A 17,043-nucleotide genomic window follows, 5' to 3' on the forward strand; every position below is an offset into this window, starting at 1 on the left:
CTCTGATGCTGCTTGGCCTGCTGTGTTCATCCAGCTCTACACCTTGTTATCTCACATTCTCCGGAATCGGCAGTCCCTACTAGCTCTGTATGAACGGAAGTAGCACAAGTAGTGAGTGACTGCTATCCAGCTTTCAGGATCTCTAACGAATGAGTAAGTTCAATGTCAGTTACATCAACAAAGTATTATAACTGCAAGCTTTAGTGGACATATTTTGCAAACGTTTCAGACAGACGACCTATATTTTCCTAATAGTGTACTCAATTTTCAGATTCCAATTTGGCACCTGATGTAGTTTTGAAATAAAATCAAGCTTCGTAAACTACAGCCTGAAATTAGTCAATACTAACTTTTAGCAGAAAAAGTGGATGCAACAGGACGGGCATGTTTTTAAGGTGAGGAGAAAGTTTTTAAAAAGGACAAGAGGATCAACTTTTTTATTGACGAGTGGTTTGTGTATGGAATGAACTGCCAGATTCCTTGGACGACATGTCCATCCTGGGCCTCCTCCAGTGCCACAACGACATGCCCAGGATGGATACGTCGTCCAAGGAGTGGGAGGGGTAGTTGAACTGGTTCCCGACTGGGAGGTGCAGTTATTTGTCACGAACTGAGCGTAGGTGTTCCACAAAGCGGTCCCCAAGCTTCCGCTTGGTTTCCCCGATGTACAGGAGGTCACATCGGGAACAGCAGATACAATATACCACATTAGCAGATGTGCAGGTGAACATCTGGTTAATGTGGAAGGTTTTCTTGGGACGTGGGATGGGGGTGAAGGGGGAGGTGTAGGGGCAGGTGTAGCACTTCCTGCGGTTGCTGGTGGGGCAAGTGGGGAGCGGACAAGGGAGTCACGGAGACAGCAGTCCCTCCGGAAGGCAGATAAGAGTGGGGAGGGAAAAATGTCCTTGGTAGTGGGGTCAGATTGAAGGTGGCGGAAGATAATGCGTTGAATCCAGAGGTTGGTGGGGTGATATGTGAGGACGAGGGGGATTCTGTTTTTGTTGTTATTGCTGAGAGGGGGTGTGAGGGGTGAGTTGTGGAAAACGTGAGAGATGCGGTCGAGGGCGTTTTCGACCACTGTGGAGGGGAAGTTACGGTTTTTGAGAAACGAGGGCATCTGGGACGTCCGGGAGCGGAATGCCTCATCTCAGGAGCAGATGTGGCGGAGGCAAAGGAATTGGGAATAGGGGATGGCATTCTTGCAGGAAGGTGGGTGAGAGGAGGTGTATTCTAGGTAGCTGTGGGAGTCGGTAGGATTGAAATAGACATCGGTTTCAAGGTGGTTGCCATAGATGGAGACAGAGAGGTCCAGGAAGGAGAGAGAGTTATTGGAGATGGTCCAGGTGAACTTAAGGTTGGGGTGGAAGGTGTTAGTAAAGTTGGTGAACTGTTCGAGCTCCTAGTGGGAGCGCGAGGCGGCGCCGATACAGTCAGTCATCGATATAGCGGAGCAAGAGGTGGGGAATGGGGCCAGTGTAGCTGCGGAAGAGGGACTATTCCACGTATCCACCTTCATTTGTATTGTTCTATTTGATGCTGAGAAATCTTTTAATTATGTAATCATTGCATTCCCATGTTTGCCTACATCAACTTCAAAGATCTTACCTCTCTGGACCTCAAATTTAGTTCATCTGCTACTGAAATCCACACTGTGCCTTAAAATTGTGAAGTGTGGAGATAACTAATACTTTCCTGACCAGTCATTCATCATCCACCCTCCACAAATTTGAATCTAAGCATAAAAGTTGATGTTAACAACATTGATCAACAATCAATAGAAGGAATCATCATAAAGTTAATTACTTGCTCAGTTTTGGCTCTTTCAAACCACTTGGCTCGGATTTATCGTACCTGCGTCCAGACATGAATACAAAACTAGAATGCTGATAAGAGTGATGAGATCAGCTGCCTTGGGCAGCACTAGAACCAACATGGCACCAATGTAGCTTAACAAAACCTAGTCAATGGGGCTGAAAAGGGAAAACCTCGAGAAACTGGAGTCATAGTAAAGAAGCAAATGGTTGTGATTTTCAGGAACCAATCACTGCAGCTAAAAACATCACTGTATGAATAACTTCAAAAAGCATTTTCATGACTGCCACCTTCAGCTCCTATGCCAGAAATCTCCCCTTCATCATAACTCAAGAAACTGGTGTTGAAATAATCTATCGGGAGTTCTTTGAGGCAGTAGCATATGTTGTGGGTAAAAGGGGAACTGGTGGGTACACTGAGAATTTCAGGAAAAAAATTGATAAAATGTTACATAAAAAGTTTATTGTGAAAGTTATAAAGTTCATGGTGTAGGGGCCACATATTAGCATGGATAGCAGATTTAATAGCTAACAAAAAAAAAAAGACTGTAGACATAAATGACTCAGAGGTAGCAAGAACTGCAGATGCTGGAGTCAGAGCTAACACAGTGTGGAGCTGAAGGAACAGAGCAGGCCAGGCAGTATCAAAGGAGCAGGAAAGTTGACATTTCGGGTCGGGACCCTCTTTCAGAAATGGGGAGGAGGAAGGGAGCTGGGAAATAAATAGCGAGAGGAGGGGTGGGCTGGGGAAGGTAGGTGGGATGGTGATAGGTGAGTGTAGGTAGGGAGTGGTGGGGATTGGTCAGTGAGGTGGGAGAGAAGATGGACAGATTGTGTCAGGTCAAGGAGGCGGGGATGAGAGGGAGGGTTGGAAATGGGATGAGGCCGGGGGTGGGGAGATTTTAAAACTGGCAAAATCCATGTTTTGGCCATCGGGATGTAGGCTCCCGAGGCGGAATATGAGGTGCTGCTCCTCTAGTTTGCAGGTGGCGTCATTGTGACGCTGGTGGAGGCCCAGGTTGGACACGACACCCAGGGTGGGGGAGTAATTAAAGTGGTTGGTGACCGGAAGATGTTGTTGTTTGTTGCATACAGATCGAAACCCTCTTGTTCTCACATATCACCCCACCAACGTCTGCATCCAGCGTATCATTCTCCGTCACTTACAATCCAACCCCACAAACAAACAGATATTTCCCTCCCCATCCTAATTGCCTTTCGTAGGGACTGCTCTCTCCACGACTCCCTCATTCGCTCCACACTCCCACAAACCCACCGCACCCGGCACCTGTCCCTGCAAATGCAGGAAGTGCGACACCTGCCCCCACACCTCCCCCCTCACCTCCATTCAAGACTCAAAACAAATCTTTCACATCAGACAGGGGTTCACCTGTACATCCATCAACTTGGTCTACTGTATCTACATTGGCGAGACCAAACATAAATTTGGAGACTGTTTCGTAGAGCATCTGCGCTCTGTACATGAAAATCAGCAACACCTTCAGTCGCCAACCATCTTAACTACCCCTCCCACTCCCTGGGTGACATGACCATCCTGGGCCTCCTTCAGTGTCACAATGACACCACCCGCAAACTGGAGGAGCAGCATCTCATATTCCGCCTCAGGAGACTACAGCCTGATGGCCTAACATGGAATTCACCAGTTTTAAAATCTCCCCACCCCCGGCCTCATCCCATTTCCAACCGTCCCTCTCATCCCCGCCTCCTTAACCTGATACAACTTGTCCAGCTTCTCTCCCACCTAACCGTCTCACTCATCCCACTGATCAATTCCCACCACTCCCTACCTGTACTCACCTATCACCATCCCATCTACCTTCCCCAGCCCCATCCCTCCTCTCTATTTATTTCCCAGCTCCTTCTCCCTCCCCATTTCTGAAGAAGGGTTCCGACCCAAAATGTCAACTTTCCTACTCCTCTGATGCTGCCTGGCCTGCTGTGTTCCTCCAGCTGCATATTGTGTTGTCTGTAGGCATAAATGGGTCTTTTTCAGGTTGGTGAGATGTAACAAGTCGTGTGCCATAGGGATCAGTACTGGAATCTCAGCTGTTCACAATTTATATAAATGACTCGGATGAAGGGATGGAGGGTATGATTGCCACATTTGCTATGATACAAAAGTAGATAGGAAAGTAAGTTGTGATGAGGACAGTAGGAAGCTACAAATAGATTAATTGAGTCGGCAAAAATCTGGCAAATGGAGTATTATGTGGGGAAATGTGGAATTCTTTATTTTGGCAAGAGAAAAAGCAGTATGCTATCTAAATGGTGAATGCTCGCAGAGTGAGATGCAGAAATGATCTCACATCCCAGGGTATAAAATCACAAAAGGTTATACTGTATATATAGCAGGTAAGTAGGAAAGTTAATTGAATGTTATCATTTACAGTGAAGGAAATTAAACACAATAAAGGAGGGAGGTCATGCTGCAGTTATACAAGTTACTGGTGAGGCCATTTCCTAGAGTGCTTCATCCAGTATTCAGGAAGGATGTAAACTGCAACTGGAATCAGGTCAGTTAGAGTTGACCACAGTAATACCTGGAATGGTTGGTTGTCTTATGAGGAAAGACTGAACAAGCTCAGTGTATACCTGGAGTTTAGAAGAACAAAGGGTGACTTGATTGAAACATAAGATCCTAACAGGTCTTGATAGGTTGCATACAGACAGGATGTTTCCTCTAAGAGGCAATTCAAGAACTAATTTAAAAATAAAGGGACACCCATTTAAAAAAAAGAAGAGATGAGGCAATTTTGTTTTTCTCTCAGAGGGTCATCAGTCTTTACAACCCACTCTTTGAAAAAGTAGTAGTCCTTGGATATTGTTAAAGCAGAGGTAGATATATTCTGAGGAAGGGTCACCAGACCCGAAACGTTAACTCTGATTTTTTTCTTCACAGATGCTGCCAGACCTGCTGAGCTTTTCCAGCAAGTTCTGTTTTTGTTCCTGATTTACAGCATCTGCAGTTCTTTCAATTTTTATTGGATATATTCTTGTTAAGCAGGAGGTGAAGAAATATCAAGATAGGTGGGAATATGAATTTGAGGTTACAATCAGATCAGTGATGATCTTTTTCAATGGTGCAAGAGGCTCGAGGAGCCAAATGGCCTACACCCGGGTCCCCATTTGTATATTTCCATAGGCCTCATGCTCCCAATATTTCCTTAGTCTTCCCTTACAAGATCGCAAAGAGGAATTCAGATACAAAAGTCTATTTTAGGTGTACAATGACTTTTATACCCTCCAGATCATGTTGTTGTATAGTTAGATATTGGACAATATAGGCAAACTTCTCAATGTAAAACAGTCATTGTGTTTATAGAAGTTAACAGTCAATTGTAATCAGGGCAGGACTCACATTTGTAAAACACACACTGTCAGACATTTCAGTCCAGAAATTACACAAAAATATGATACTGAGTAGAACAGAATCATCAATTCAGATCATTATTTAAATTTCAATGACACCCTTAACTCAAGGGAAGTTGGATACAAAAGGCAAGATAAGAGTGACACCAGGATGTTGTAAATGACAATACTTTAAACAAAAATGTGATCATTTAGAATGATGATACCAGAGTATTTACTTTTGTTATCTGTACACGTGCTTATAGAAATAGATTTACTTGTGCAAATAATTTCAAATAGAAGTCACTAGTGATTAACATAACACATGCTAGAATAAGTACATAATACAGCCAACAACAAAAAAAAACTGCAGATGGAGGAAATCTGAAACAAAAACGAACTGATGGAAAAGCTCAGCATGTCTGGCAGCATCTGTGGAGAGAAAGGTGACTTAATGTTTTAAGTCCAGTGACTCTGCTTCAGAAATAGGTTTGAAGAGGAGTCACAGTTCTGAAGAAGGCTCACTGGACTCGAAATGTTAACTCTGATTTCTCTTCACAGATGCTGTCAGAGCTGCCGAGTTTTTCTAGCAATTTCTGTTTTACTTACAAATTCAGCCATTCATGGACAGCATGAAGTGATTTTTAAAATGTTTGTTCACAGGATGTGAGAGTCACTGATATTTATTGTCCGTCACAAATTGTCCAGAGGGTTTTGAGCCATGTGTAGACAGACCACGTCAGGACAGCAGATTTTCTTTCCTATCAGCTGGGTTTTAGGGCAATCAATCAACAGAGGTTACGTGGTTGCCATTCCGTTAGCTTTGTTGTTGAATTCAAGTTTCATCATCTGCAAGATGAGATTTGAACTAGTCTAGTGGCATTATCACCATGCTACCCCTTCAGAGTGACTGCCCCACTTCTGCCAGCATTTAAGTAGAGACTAAAATAAATTGCATTCAATACTTGGTGGTGATACCTGAAGGACTGTACTGCATCAGTTCAAACTTAGTCGTGTCACCTGAAAGAAAAGAATAAAACCTCAGTTTTGGCACTCAAATAAACAAACAAACAAATCCTTATACAAAATTGCAGGATCATAGCTTTGCATTTTGAAGACAAAAAGGACAAACAAAAGCAATTATCTTATTTGTGCTGCATACACACTTTATACAGTACATGGATGACATTATTTTGTGGATTACTGTCATATAAAAACTCTATTTCAACACACAACCCTGAAATGATCAGAATGATGCATGTTTCATTTCTAAACTGAAGAATGTTTTCATTGGTGACAATACCCTCCTTATTTCTTGATCCACAACATCTACTGAAGTGTCATCTCAATTTTAAAATAATTCAAAACTTGCGTCAAAGTTAATGTGTGCAGAATGAAGTCACGTAGCACCCATGCTGTCTGTATTATGGGCGTCATTTGTGTCCAAAGTAACGTCATATGGGTGTGCACGCAGTTCTACTGCAGGCCATGACAGATGCCACTGCCCCTGCTAGGAACATGTATTGGAACAATGCAGCTTAAGATATTAATCAGCATGGAACTCTGGTGTCATGTTGGCAGCAGCACTGTTTTTTACATCGATGCTCCAGCTAATATCGTCACTTAACCTCGTGCAGCATGCATTCAACATCAGAAAGAGCTCCCCCCAACCAGCGCAATTTAAAGGAATCATCAATTACTTTCAAGTGAATTGCTCAATATTTCTTCAGGTTGTTGCTGAGTTAGTAGAAGCCTTTTGTGGTTTGCATTGCTACTTATAGTTGTTGATATCTTCAGAGGTTGGTGTGGCACAAAGTGCAGGCGCTGGTTCTAACTTCAAGTTCTGCTCAAAATCATTGCTCCCAGACATGGGTGCCTTAGTTACTATCCAACTTTGTCTGCAGACTGACAGAACCAAGCAGACAGCAGACTTCTGGACCTGGTAACGTGCCATTAGACAGAATTAACAACTAACCTCATGGTAATGGAGTCTCTAGGTAGCAGTGATCATAACATGACTGATTTTAGCTTGAGCATTCAATTTGAGGGTGAGAATTGAAAGATTTGTGTTTTGAACTTAAATTAAGAGAATTATAAGGATATGAAGAGCTGATTAAATGCCAACTGGGAAGTTGGATTAAAAGGGTAGGGCTGTTAAAATGCAATAGCAGACATGTAAATTGATATTTTGCAACTCTCAGCAAAGAATCTAATATGAAGGCTGGACCATTTGTGGCTAATGAAGTAAGTTAATGAGAACGGCAAATTGAAAGAAAAAGTACTATTCTGTAAAGGTTAGTGGTAGGTCAGAAGATTGGCATAATTTAAAGCCCAACAAAAATTAGCAAGAGTTTCACCAAGTATTTTAAAAAAAGGAAAGAATGAAAAAAGAGTGGAACTAAAGCACTTTCCACTTAGACAGGAGGAATAGAAATGCAGTATGGCTTTAAATAGAGAGACTGAAAAACTCTGCAATAAGAGCTCAGTGGTACATAAATCACAAAATATTGGTATTGAAGTTATTTGGAAAGCAACTAGAATGTTGTCATTTATTGAAAAGGGAATGGAATATAAATGCAGATAAACTTTGCTGCAGCAGCATAGGGCATTGGTGAGACCACATTGTTAATATATTTTCAATGCCTCCATACAGATTCTCCTGAAAGCTGTCAAGTAGGGAAGGAAAGTCTTTTTTTCTTATGGATGGCAGCAAAAGGCCAGGCCTTTTTTCACAGGGGTAGTCTGGATTGAAGTGGCTAGAGTGTATGTATCACTGTAATCCACATCCATGTGGATAGTGGATAAGGAGAACCACCAATTCGACTGGGACAACACCAAGATCCTGAGACAAGCAAAGCAGAGACAAACATGAGAATGCCTAGAAGCCTGGTACTCCACGAAGAAAGGCATCAACAAACACATAGAACTCGACCCCATATACACTCCACTGCCAAGGAAAACCGGAGTGAGGTAATCCAGCTCAATGGGCTCCAGAGTTTTAAAACCAGGCGGGAAAACACAACCATGCTTCATCGGAGGCTGCACTGATGATGTTATCCAGCAGGGTAATGAAACGTCTGCGGAAAAACAACGAACCAGCTCAGTGAGCCAACCAACCACAACAAGTGAATTCTATCATATTATGGTCACTGCCCCCTAGGTGTTACATTACCTCAAGGTCTCTAATCAAGTCTGCCTCATTACACATCACCAAATCTAGAATTGCCTATGGTATCCAATTGGTTGAGAAGTTTGGAGATGGCTAATCAAAGACTGTTTCTTGGAACGTAGATTGCTTTTGCTTTTATTGTACTGGTCTGGCTACCAGCAGGTTTGGTTCAGCACTCCCATTTGGTTCAGTCCCAAAGCTGGTGGGAAAATTCTGTCCAAAGTTGGTGTCATGTGTGCTGTACACAGGCATATTAAACAGAAAAAGTACTGCAATATCTTGGAAATCATTGCTCAAACGTTATCTCAGTTAAATTCAAATAAAATGCCATTTTCTCTATTTTTAACAATGCGCAACCCTGCATAAGAAAGGAAGACTGAAGACTGAAGGAGAACTTCAGTCAAAACAGAACAAGATAATTCTGCCCAGTCATCCAGTGTTACAAACTATGGAGGTGCCAGTATTGGACTGGGGCGGACAAAGTCATAAGTCACATGATGCCAAGTTATAATCCGACAGGTTTATTTGAAATTACAAGCTTTCGGAGGGCTGCTCCTTCGCCAGGGGAAGTGAGCTGATGAAGGACCAGCACTCAAAGTTTACGATTTCAAATAAACTTGTTGGACTAAAACCTGGTAGCGTGTACTTCTGACAGTGTCACGAACTGGCATCCCAAAGTGCATCAATCCAATACCACAGCATTAAGTTTTATTTATTTTGTACTTGTTAGGACAGACATAATAAATACTAGAAAACTTGAAGTATATTTCTAACTGTAATAGGTCTTGTAACTAATCAGGACTAGTAAAACTTTTAGATGGGCTCTCTCAAGCTCCATCTATAATTGCAATTGGGCTCTTGTGGCTCAGCAGCAGTGTCCCTGCCTCTGAGTCAGAAGGACGGGGTTCAAGTTCCATCCACCCCAAAGGTGCGTCATAATATATCTGACTAGGTTCTTTAAAGATATCTACAATTGTCATTAACTTAGGGCTTACAATTAGCATTAAAGTGAACCTTGATATGTTATAAAGGGTTAGGCACAAGGAGTGAGTTATAGAGCCATGGAGTCACAGAGCTGTACACAATAGAAACAGACCCTTCAGTCCAACTTGTCCATGCTGACCAGATATCCTAAATTCATCTAGTCCCATTTGCCATTATTTGGCCCATACCCCTCTAAACCCTTCCTCTAATTGTACCAGCCTCCACCACTTCCTCTGGAAGCTCATTCCATACACGCACCAACCTCTGTGAAAAAATTGCCCGTTAAGTCCTCTTTAGACACTTTCCCCTCTCACCTTAAACCTATGCCCTCTAGTTTTGGGCTCCCCCATCCCAGGGAAAAGACCTTGGCTATTTACCCTATCCATGTCCCTCATGATTTTATAAACTTTTAAGGTCATCTGTCAGCCTCCGATGCTCCAGAGAAAATAGCACCAGCCTATTCAGAACCTCCCTGTAGTTCAAACCCTCCAACCCTGGTAATATACTTGTAAATCTTTTCTGAACACTTTTGAATTTCACAACATCCTTCCTATTGCAGGGAGACCAGAATTGCATGCAATATTCCAAAAGTGACCTAACCAATGTCCTGTACAGCTGCAACATGACCTCCAAACTCCTATACTCAATGCACTGACCAATAAAAGCAAGCACACCAAACGCCTTCTTCACTATCCTGTTTACCTGGGACTCCACTTTCGAGGAACTATGAACCTGCAGTCCAAGATCTCTTTTTTCAGCAACACTCCCCAGGAACTTACCGGTAAGTGTATAAGTTCTGCCCTGATTTGCCTTTCCAAAACATAGCACCTCACATTTACCTAAATTAAACTTCATCTGCCCGTCCTCAGCCCAAACCTTGCAGCTTAACGTCAAGAACTCTAATGATGAAATCAAATTTGAGCTATGTCAGTTCTATCTTACATAGTGTAATTTTGTTTATTTCTTTTCTTTTGAAAGAAAGTTGTTCAATTTAACACAAGGCAGCACTTTTCATAAAATTTATTACAGTTCAAAATTTCACTCTTGCATAGGAGGTTGAGAGGCAACATCATAAACGTTTATAAAATAATGAGGGTAATATGTACAGTTAATGGTTATTGTCTTTTTCCTAGGATGGGGGATTTGAAGACTAGGGGGCACATTTTTAAGGTGAGAAGAGAGAGATTTAAAAAATACATGAGGGTGGTTCGTGTGTGTAATAAACTTCCAGAGGAAGTGGTGGATGTGGGTAAAGCTACAACAACTAGAAGACATTTGGATAAGTACATGAATAGGAAAAGTTTGAGGGATATGGGCCAGGAGCAGGCAGGTGGGACTTTTAGTTTGGGATTATGTTTGGCATGGACTGGTTGGACCGAAGGGTCTGTTTCCATGCTGTATGACTCTGTGACTATGACTATATTAGAAATCAACTTAATGAATTCTTGAACTCTCACAACAAATTAATTGTAATGATGTTTTGTTTTTGCATTCAATAATGAAAATACCAGTTATAAGTTTTTCACAGGCATTAATACTTTTGTTTGAAGTCTGCCATTAAAGAATTAATGATGTTCTACATACATTCCAAGAAGGCAGCAACATCTGCAGGGTCAACAACATCTTTTCCAAACACCTGTTAATGAGAAAGTAAGCATGAGAAAGTGACAAATATTATATATGAAGACTTAATACAAAGCATGTGGTCCAGACAAAACCAAGTAACATCATTGGTATAGCTGGTAACATGTTATGATCCAAGTTAATGTCATTAAGAGACAAGTCAGATCCCTGGCTGAAATCTGGATTGATAGATCATATTTGATATTTTTCCCCCAAAGAAAAAGGTCTTTCACTGAAACATAGACTCACAATGCTGCAGATTCAGTTTTTACAATAAAACAGAAAGACATTATACTCAAAAACAACTATTTGCATATAATACAGATTCTAAGGTTTTGAAACGCAATCCCACTAAGCCCAAAAACACTTCTTTACAGTGTGCACAAACACACACCATAGTGTCAGTCAAACAGCATGGAAATAGACCCTTCAGTCCAAATAGTCAACACCAACCATGTTTCCAAACTAAACTAGTCTCACCTATTTTTCTCCTTTACTCATTCATGGGATGAGGGCCTTACTGGCCAGGCAGCATTTGTTACCCATCCCTAATTGCCCAGAGGACAGTTAAGAGTCAACCACATTGCTGTGGGTCTGGAGTCACATGTAGGCCAGACCAGGTAAGGATGGCAGTTTCCTTCCCGAAAAGGGGCATTACTGAACCAGATGGGTTTTTCCTGACAATCGACACTCGATTTGTGGTCATCATTAGACGCTTAATTCCAAATATTTATTGAATTCAAATTCTACCATCTGCCATGGTGGGATTTGAACCCAGGTCTCTGGGTTAACAGTCCAGTGACGGTACCACTAGGCCATTGCCTCCCTACCCGCCTGCACTTGGCCCATATCCCTCCAAACCTTTCCTTTCCTATTCATGTACTTATCCAAATGTCTTTAAAATGTTGTATCTGTACCCATCCACCACTTATATTGGTAGTTCATGCCAAACATGAACCTCTGTAAAAAAGTTGCCCCTCGTCTACTTTTTAAAACTTTCTCCTCTCACCTTAAAAAATATGCCCCCTAGTTTTCAACTCCCCCAACTTAGAGAAAAGACCTTTGCTATTCACCATATCTATGCCCCTCATGATTTTATAAACCTGTATAAGGTCATCCTTCAACCTCCTACGCTCCAGCCTATCCAACCTATTTTTATAACTCAAACCCTCTTTCCTCAACAACATCCTGATAAATCTTTTCTTAAACCGCTCCGGTTCTCCTATAACATGGCAACACAGAACTGCACACTATACTCCAGAAGCGGCCTCACCAACATCCTCAGCAAGCATCCCAACTTCTATACTCAATGGTCTGAGCAATGAAGGCAAGCGTGCTGTCCACCTATGAAGCAAATCTTATATCTGATAAATTACTCTGTTTACCTTGTTCTGTCAAAATCTCCAATGTAAACAAAGCCCCATTCCTCCTCAGTTAAGTCGCTGTCTCTGTTTTAAGAGAAATCATCATGGCCACAGAAATGCTCAAGTTAATTATGAAATCCCTTTGGATGCACAGACCACATTCACATACCGTTAGTTCAGAATCCTAACTCTAAAATAAATAGAGCCCAAAAGAGAGAGAACAAGCTGGAAGAACACCACCTCATTTTCTACTTGGGGACCCTGCAGCCCTCTGGACTCAATATCGAGTTCAGTAATTTTAGACATGAATTCCTGGCCTAGCCCCCTACCTCACACACCAGATCTTGTTGTCACATAGCCTGCCATTACACACTACCTATTGTTAGCCACTAACATTAACAGCTATTCACCCTCCTAGCCAGACCGTTACCAACTCCTTTATCTACTCAACTGTCTTCTCTCTTTGGGCTCTATCCCCACCCATCATTTACTCCTTAACCCCTTCCCCAACCCTATCTTCTGCATATAAACTGACATTTTCCTAGCTACCATCTTTTCTGAGGAAGGGTCACTGGAACCAAAACGTTAACTCTGATTTTTCTTCACAGATGTTGCCAGACCTGAACTTTTCCAGCAACTTCGGTCTTTGCTCTTTTGCTAGACTTGATTTGATTAGTGACAAACGCATTGCTCAAGGGTTAAACAAAGCTGAACTGCTAGACAATAACAACAGCCTTCAAAGTCAAGCTGAACTTGGAACAAAACCAAATCAAAGTATAAGTCTTCAGGTATACCTGCCTCAGTGTGTTGGAACATGTTTAAACAGGTTTATTAAAATAACTATCACTTCACATGGAAAAATAAGAGTAAAGTGGCCTAGTAAGAAACATGGACCAAATGTCTGCAACATTTTCCTCCAAATCGTTCTTCTTATTACATCAACCCCACCCTTGGAAGCTTCCTTTTTAAAAAAAATCACTCTAACTGCAAACTTGAACAATTCCTATCATTTTCTCTCTGCTCCCTATTGGGTATGACCTTCAAACATGAATCACCTTGGATGTTTTGCTGTGTTAAACTAGTTATGTAAATTTGAGTTCTTGTTGTCATTCCACATTTGTGCACACAATGGACCTTTCTTTCAGTTGCACATAAATAGCAGTATACATCCTAACAGATTTTCTTCTCCTGCATTATTTTGAGTTAATTTAAGAGAAGAATCATCAAAAAGTGACTACCTAAGAATTCTAATTTCTGTAGTTTTATTATACCCAATTTCAATAGTAACACGATATAATTTAAGCCCTTTTATAACAGAAGGAACAGTATCGTACATCACCTTAAATTATGTACTGCTGAGTTTATAAAGCACGTTAGTGGTATCTGGTGGTAGCAGAAAAGAATTGCATGGACTTTAATTCAATGAACTTTGAAGAAAAATCTCTGGGAAATTTCTATATAACCATTGTTTAATTACAAAGCTCATGCAAAGATAGGCCTGAAATTTCCAGTTTGAGGAGGGTAAGTCACTTCTTAGAAGGGACATCATTTTTTATGAACTTCTGGCAGGAGAACGCAAATTAGAGAATTCAAAATTCTATGCTAAATGAACAGTACAGAAATGGCAAAGAAATTTTGTTCAAAAAAAAAGGGAAAGGGAGGTTTTTCATCCATTTTGTGCCTTTAATAAGACCCATTTACTGCTGCAACCCCGGCCAGAGATCGCTCATCATTGATGAATTTTCCCACAATTCTGTGTACATCTTCATGGTATCAGATGTCAGAATGAGAGTCAATGAAATTGTTAGATTAAAGGCTCCTGATTTTGTCTTTACCTCTTAGTTAGGTGGTTTTGTGTGACAAGCACCAACTGTGAGGATTATCTGATTATGGTAGGCTTTAGGATTTTATGACCATGAAGGGTTTTGAAACTGTGTTGATTTTATCAGATTGGAGAAACCCTTTGCATTTTTCCCCCCAATATTTCACAAATATCAATATGTGATCTCTCTCACAGGGTAGGTACAGCAGAATATATTCCACTATTTACTTCACGGAGGATCTAAAGAAGAAGGGAGGTGCTGTGTTAAGCTAAGGTTCACTAGCGTGCCAAATTAGGACCTTTTTGAGTAACTCTGCCTGAGGGCTTGCAAAAAAACACCAGTATAAATACACATTTTATATGATCTGTTGCACAAAGGACTACATGCAAACCATTATCATTATGCCCATTATCATCAAGTATTCCTCTCAGTGGCTTCTTTCAAGTTGTCTTGGGGATTATTTATAATGTCAGAACATCGACTAGGGAATAGCACGAGCATGTATTGAGATTGCAAGATACCCTTTAAAGCACAACAAATCAAACATTAGCTAAGCAAGATAGCAAAGATGACAGATTCTATGAATCTATGCAGTTGCTAGATTCCCAAAGGTCGTTTACAATTGGGGGCACCCATATTATGTTGGCTGTGCTAGTAAAATACCTACTTAGCTACCTAAATCAATTAGAGTTCTGAAATTTAACAATATGCCTTCAACTTCATCCATTTTCTTGGTCTGAAAACTTCAGAGCAGAGAATCAGCTCCACAGTGGCTTCTATGTTAAAAATCAACCCAAACAGCAAGGCACAAATATTAGCCTTACAGCCATGCTGGTAATCAAGAAGATCAAGGGAACGTTGAGAACATCTTCCTTGAGCTGGGAGACATCACGAAGGGATCTTCTTAGCACCACAGATCAGATGTGCCAAGCTATCATAAACTGTTTTACCTTTTGCAATTATAGAGCTAAACATTGACTTATTTGAGGTAGCTGCTTTGGCTCCAATAGATCTAGAGCAACAGCGTAGATCAAGAGGAGATCCAGAATTCATCTAGTTAACATTTCTGGACTGCCTCTCTTGCTAATATATCTTTCCTTAGAAAAGGGGACCAAAAATTAGACATGGAGAGACAGAATAAAGGGGTTTCAGAGTATAAAGGAGGCCTGGGTGAGACATGCATAAATCATTAAAGATGACAGGACAAGTAGAGAGCATTGCTAATAAAGCACATACTATTCTGTGCTTCATCAAGAAGTGCATAGAATAAAACAGCGGGGAACTAGTTTGACTTCAGCTGGATTATGTTTAATTTTGGGTACTATACTGTCAATACATTGTAAAGACTGCAGAAGAGCTTTACAAGAATGGTTCCATGGATGAGACACTCGGTTATGAGGAAAGACTGGAGAAGTTGGGACTGTTTTCCTTGGAGAGGAGAAGGCCAGGAGGAGATTCAATAGAAGTTTTCAAAATCATACAGGGCCTGGACAGAGTGTACAGGGAGAAACTGCTCTTGCTCAAAAAAGGATTGAGAGCCATAGAGAAAAGATTTAAAGTGTCTTGCAAAAGAAGCAAATGCAAGTTAGGCGAAAGAAGTAAACGCAAGTTAGGCCAAATAACTTTTATACACAATGAGGAATTAGGGTCTGGAATTCACTGCCTAGAACTCAGGTGGGGAAAGTGTCAATTGAGTCAGTGAAGAGGGCATTAGATAATACTTTAAATAAAAACTGTGCGTGGTTACAGAGACAAGGCAGATTGGCCTAATCTGCTAAGAAAGAAGTGTCAAGATATTGGTGTTACTATACATTCATTGTGCTTTATTGCATATAGGTGGTGGCATTAACTGGACAATTAATTGAACACTATATAGGGGCTTGTTAGTTGTTCAATTACAAGGAGTAAATATAAAAATGTGTGTAAAGATAGGCTCCACTCCTCGTCTGGTCCAACTGGAACTCCCATGGGCGGCACCTCTACAATTTTAGTAATATGCTGGAGGACAGATTGTCATATCAGTCATACTCTGAAACCCCTTTTGAAAACAGGTATTTGCAGCCATGAATGCTCAAGGTTGCAGGCTATGGTACCGGACATCAATCTGAACTTCCACTGTAAAATCCAAATGTTTTCGACTTATTTGTGTTGCAATATAAGCGGTGACATTAGTCATCAGGCACTATGTCATGTTTAAGTCCTCAAGTGTGGTAATGGAGTTTCCCACCAATTCCAAGCTCCACAGAAAGCCATCTGCACGTTTGGTGTTGGTCTCCTTCGTGCACCTTAACAATGCCTGCATGCTTTCTGCAGTCCTTCAACAGCACTTCTACATGCTGCCATCACTGATTTTATGTACATTACTCCAGTGAAATCAAATCAAGAGTTCAAACAGAGCAAGTTTGTATGCATTTTCACCTTGCAATGAGCTGGCACCTCCTTTCCCCCCTGCTGCCCTCTAAGGTAACTACGAACACGTATGCAATGCCAGTGTCTGAGCTGTTTGTTGAGTTCAAAGAGTACTGGCGCCATTTTTATTACATTTTCATTGCCTGGTCAGCTGACAGTTCTTTATTTTTACAAACCGAAACAACTGCCAATGCTGGGAAATTGGAAACAAAAACAGTAATTGCTGAAAAAGCTCAGCAGATCTGGCAGCATCTGTGGAGAGAAACCAGAGTTAACATTTCAGGTCCAGTTCTGAGGAAGGGTCACTGGACCCAAAACGTTAACTCTGATTTCTCTCCACAGATGTTCTTTGTTTCTTATAGAGTCAGGCAGCACGGAAACAGACCCTTCAGTCCAACCAGTCCATGACGAACATAATCCCAAACTAAATTAGTCCCACCTGCTTGGTCCTGGTCCATATCCCTTCAAACTTTTCCTATTCATGTATCTAT

The 17,043-nt window shown here is 41.3% G+C and overlaps 1 protein-coding gene across 1 annotated transcript in view; it reads right to left on the bottom strand.

The window, feature by feature from the left end:
• Positions 1-17,043, bottom strand: part of LOC109910925 (spermatogenesis-associated protein 6-like) — a 66,468-nt gene that overhangs the window by 35,130 nt on the left and 14,295 nt on the right. The window contains exons 4-5 of the mRNA XM_048619942.1: positions 10,918-10,969; positions 6,142-6,200 (exon numbers count right to left, since the gene is read on the bottom strand). Coding sequence (XP_048475899.1) covers positions 6,142-6,200; positions 10,918-10,969 — 111 coding nt within the window. The remainder of the gene's footprint in view (positions 1-6,141; positions 6,201-10,917; positions 10,970-17,043) is intronic.

This window comes from Rhincodon typus, chromosome 3, assembly GCF_021869965.1.
Source record: "Rhincodon typus isolate 14 chromosome 3, sRhiTyp1.1, whole genome shotgun sequence".
Classification (NCBI taxonomy): Eukaryota; Metazoa; Chordata; class Chondrichthyes; order Orectolobiformes; family Rhincodontidae; genus Rhincodon; species Rhincodon typus.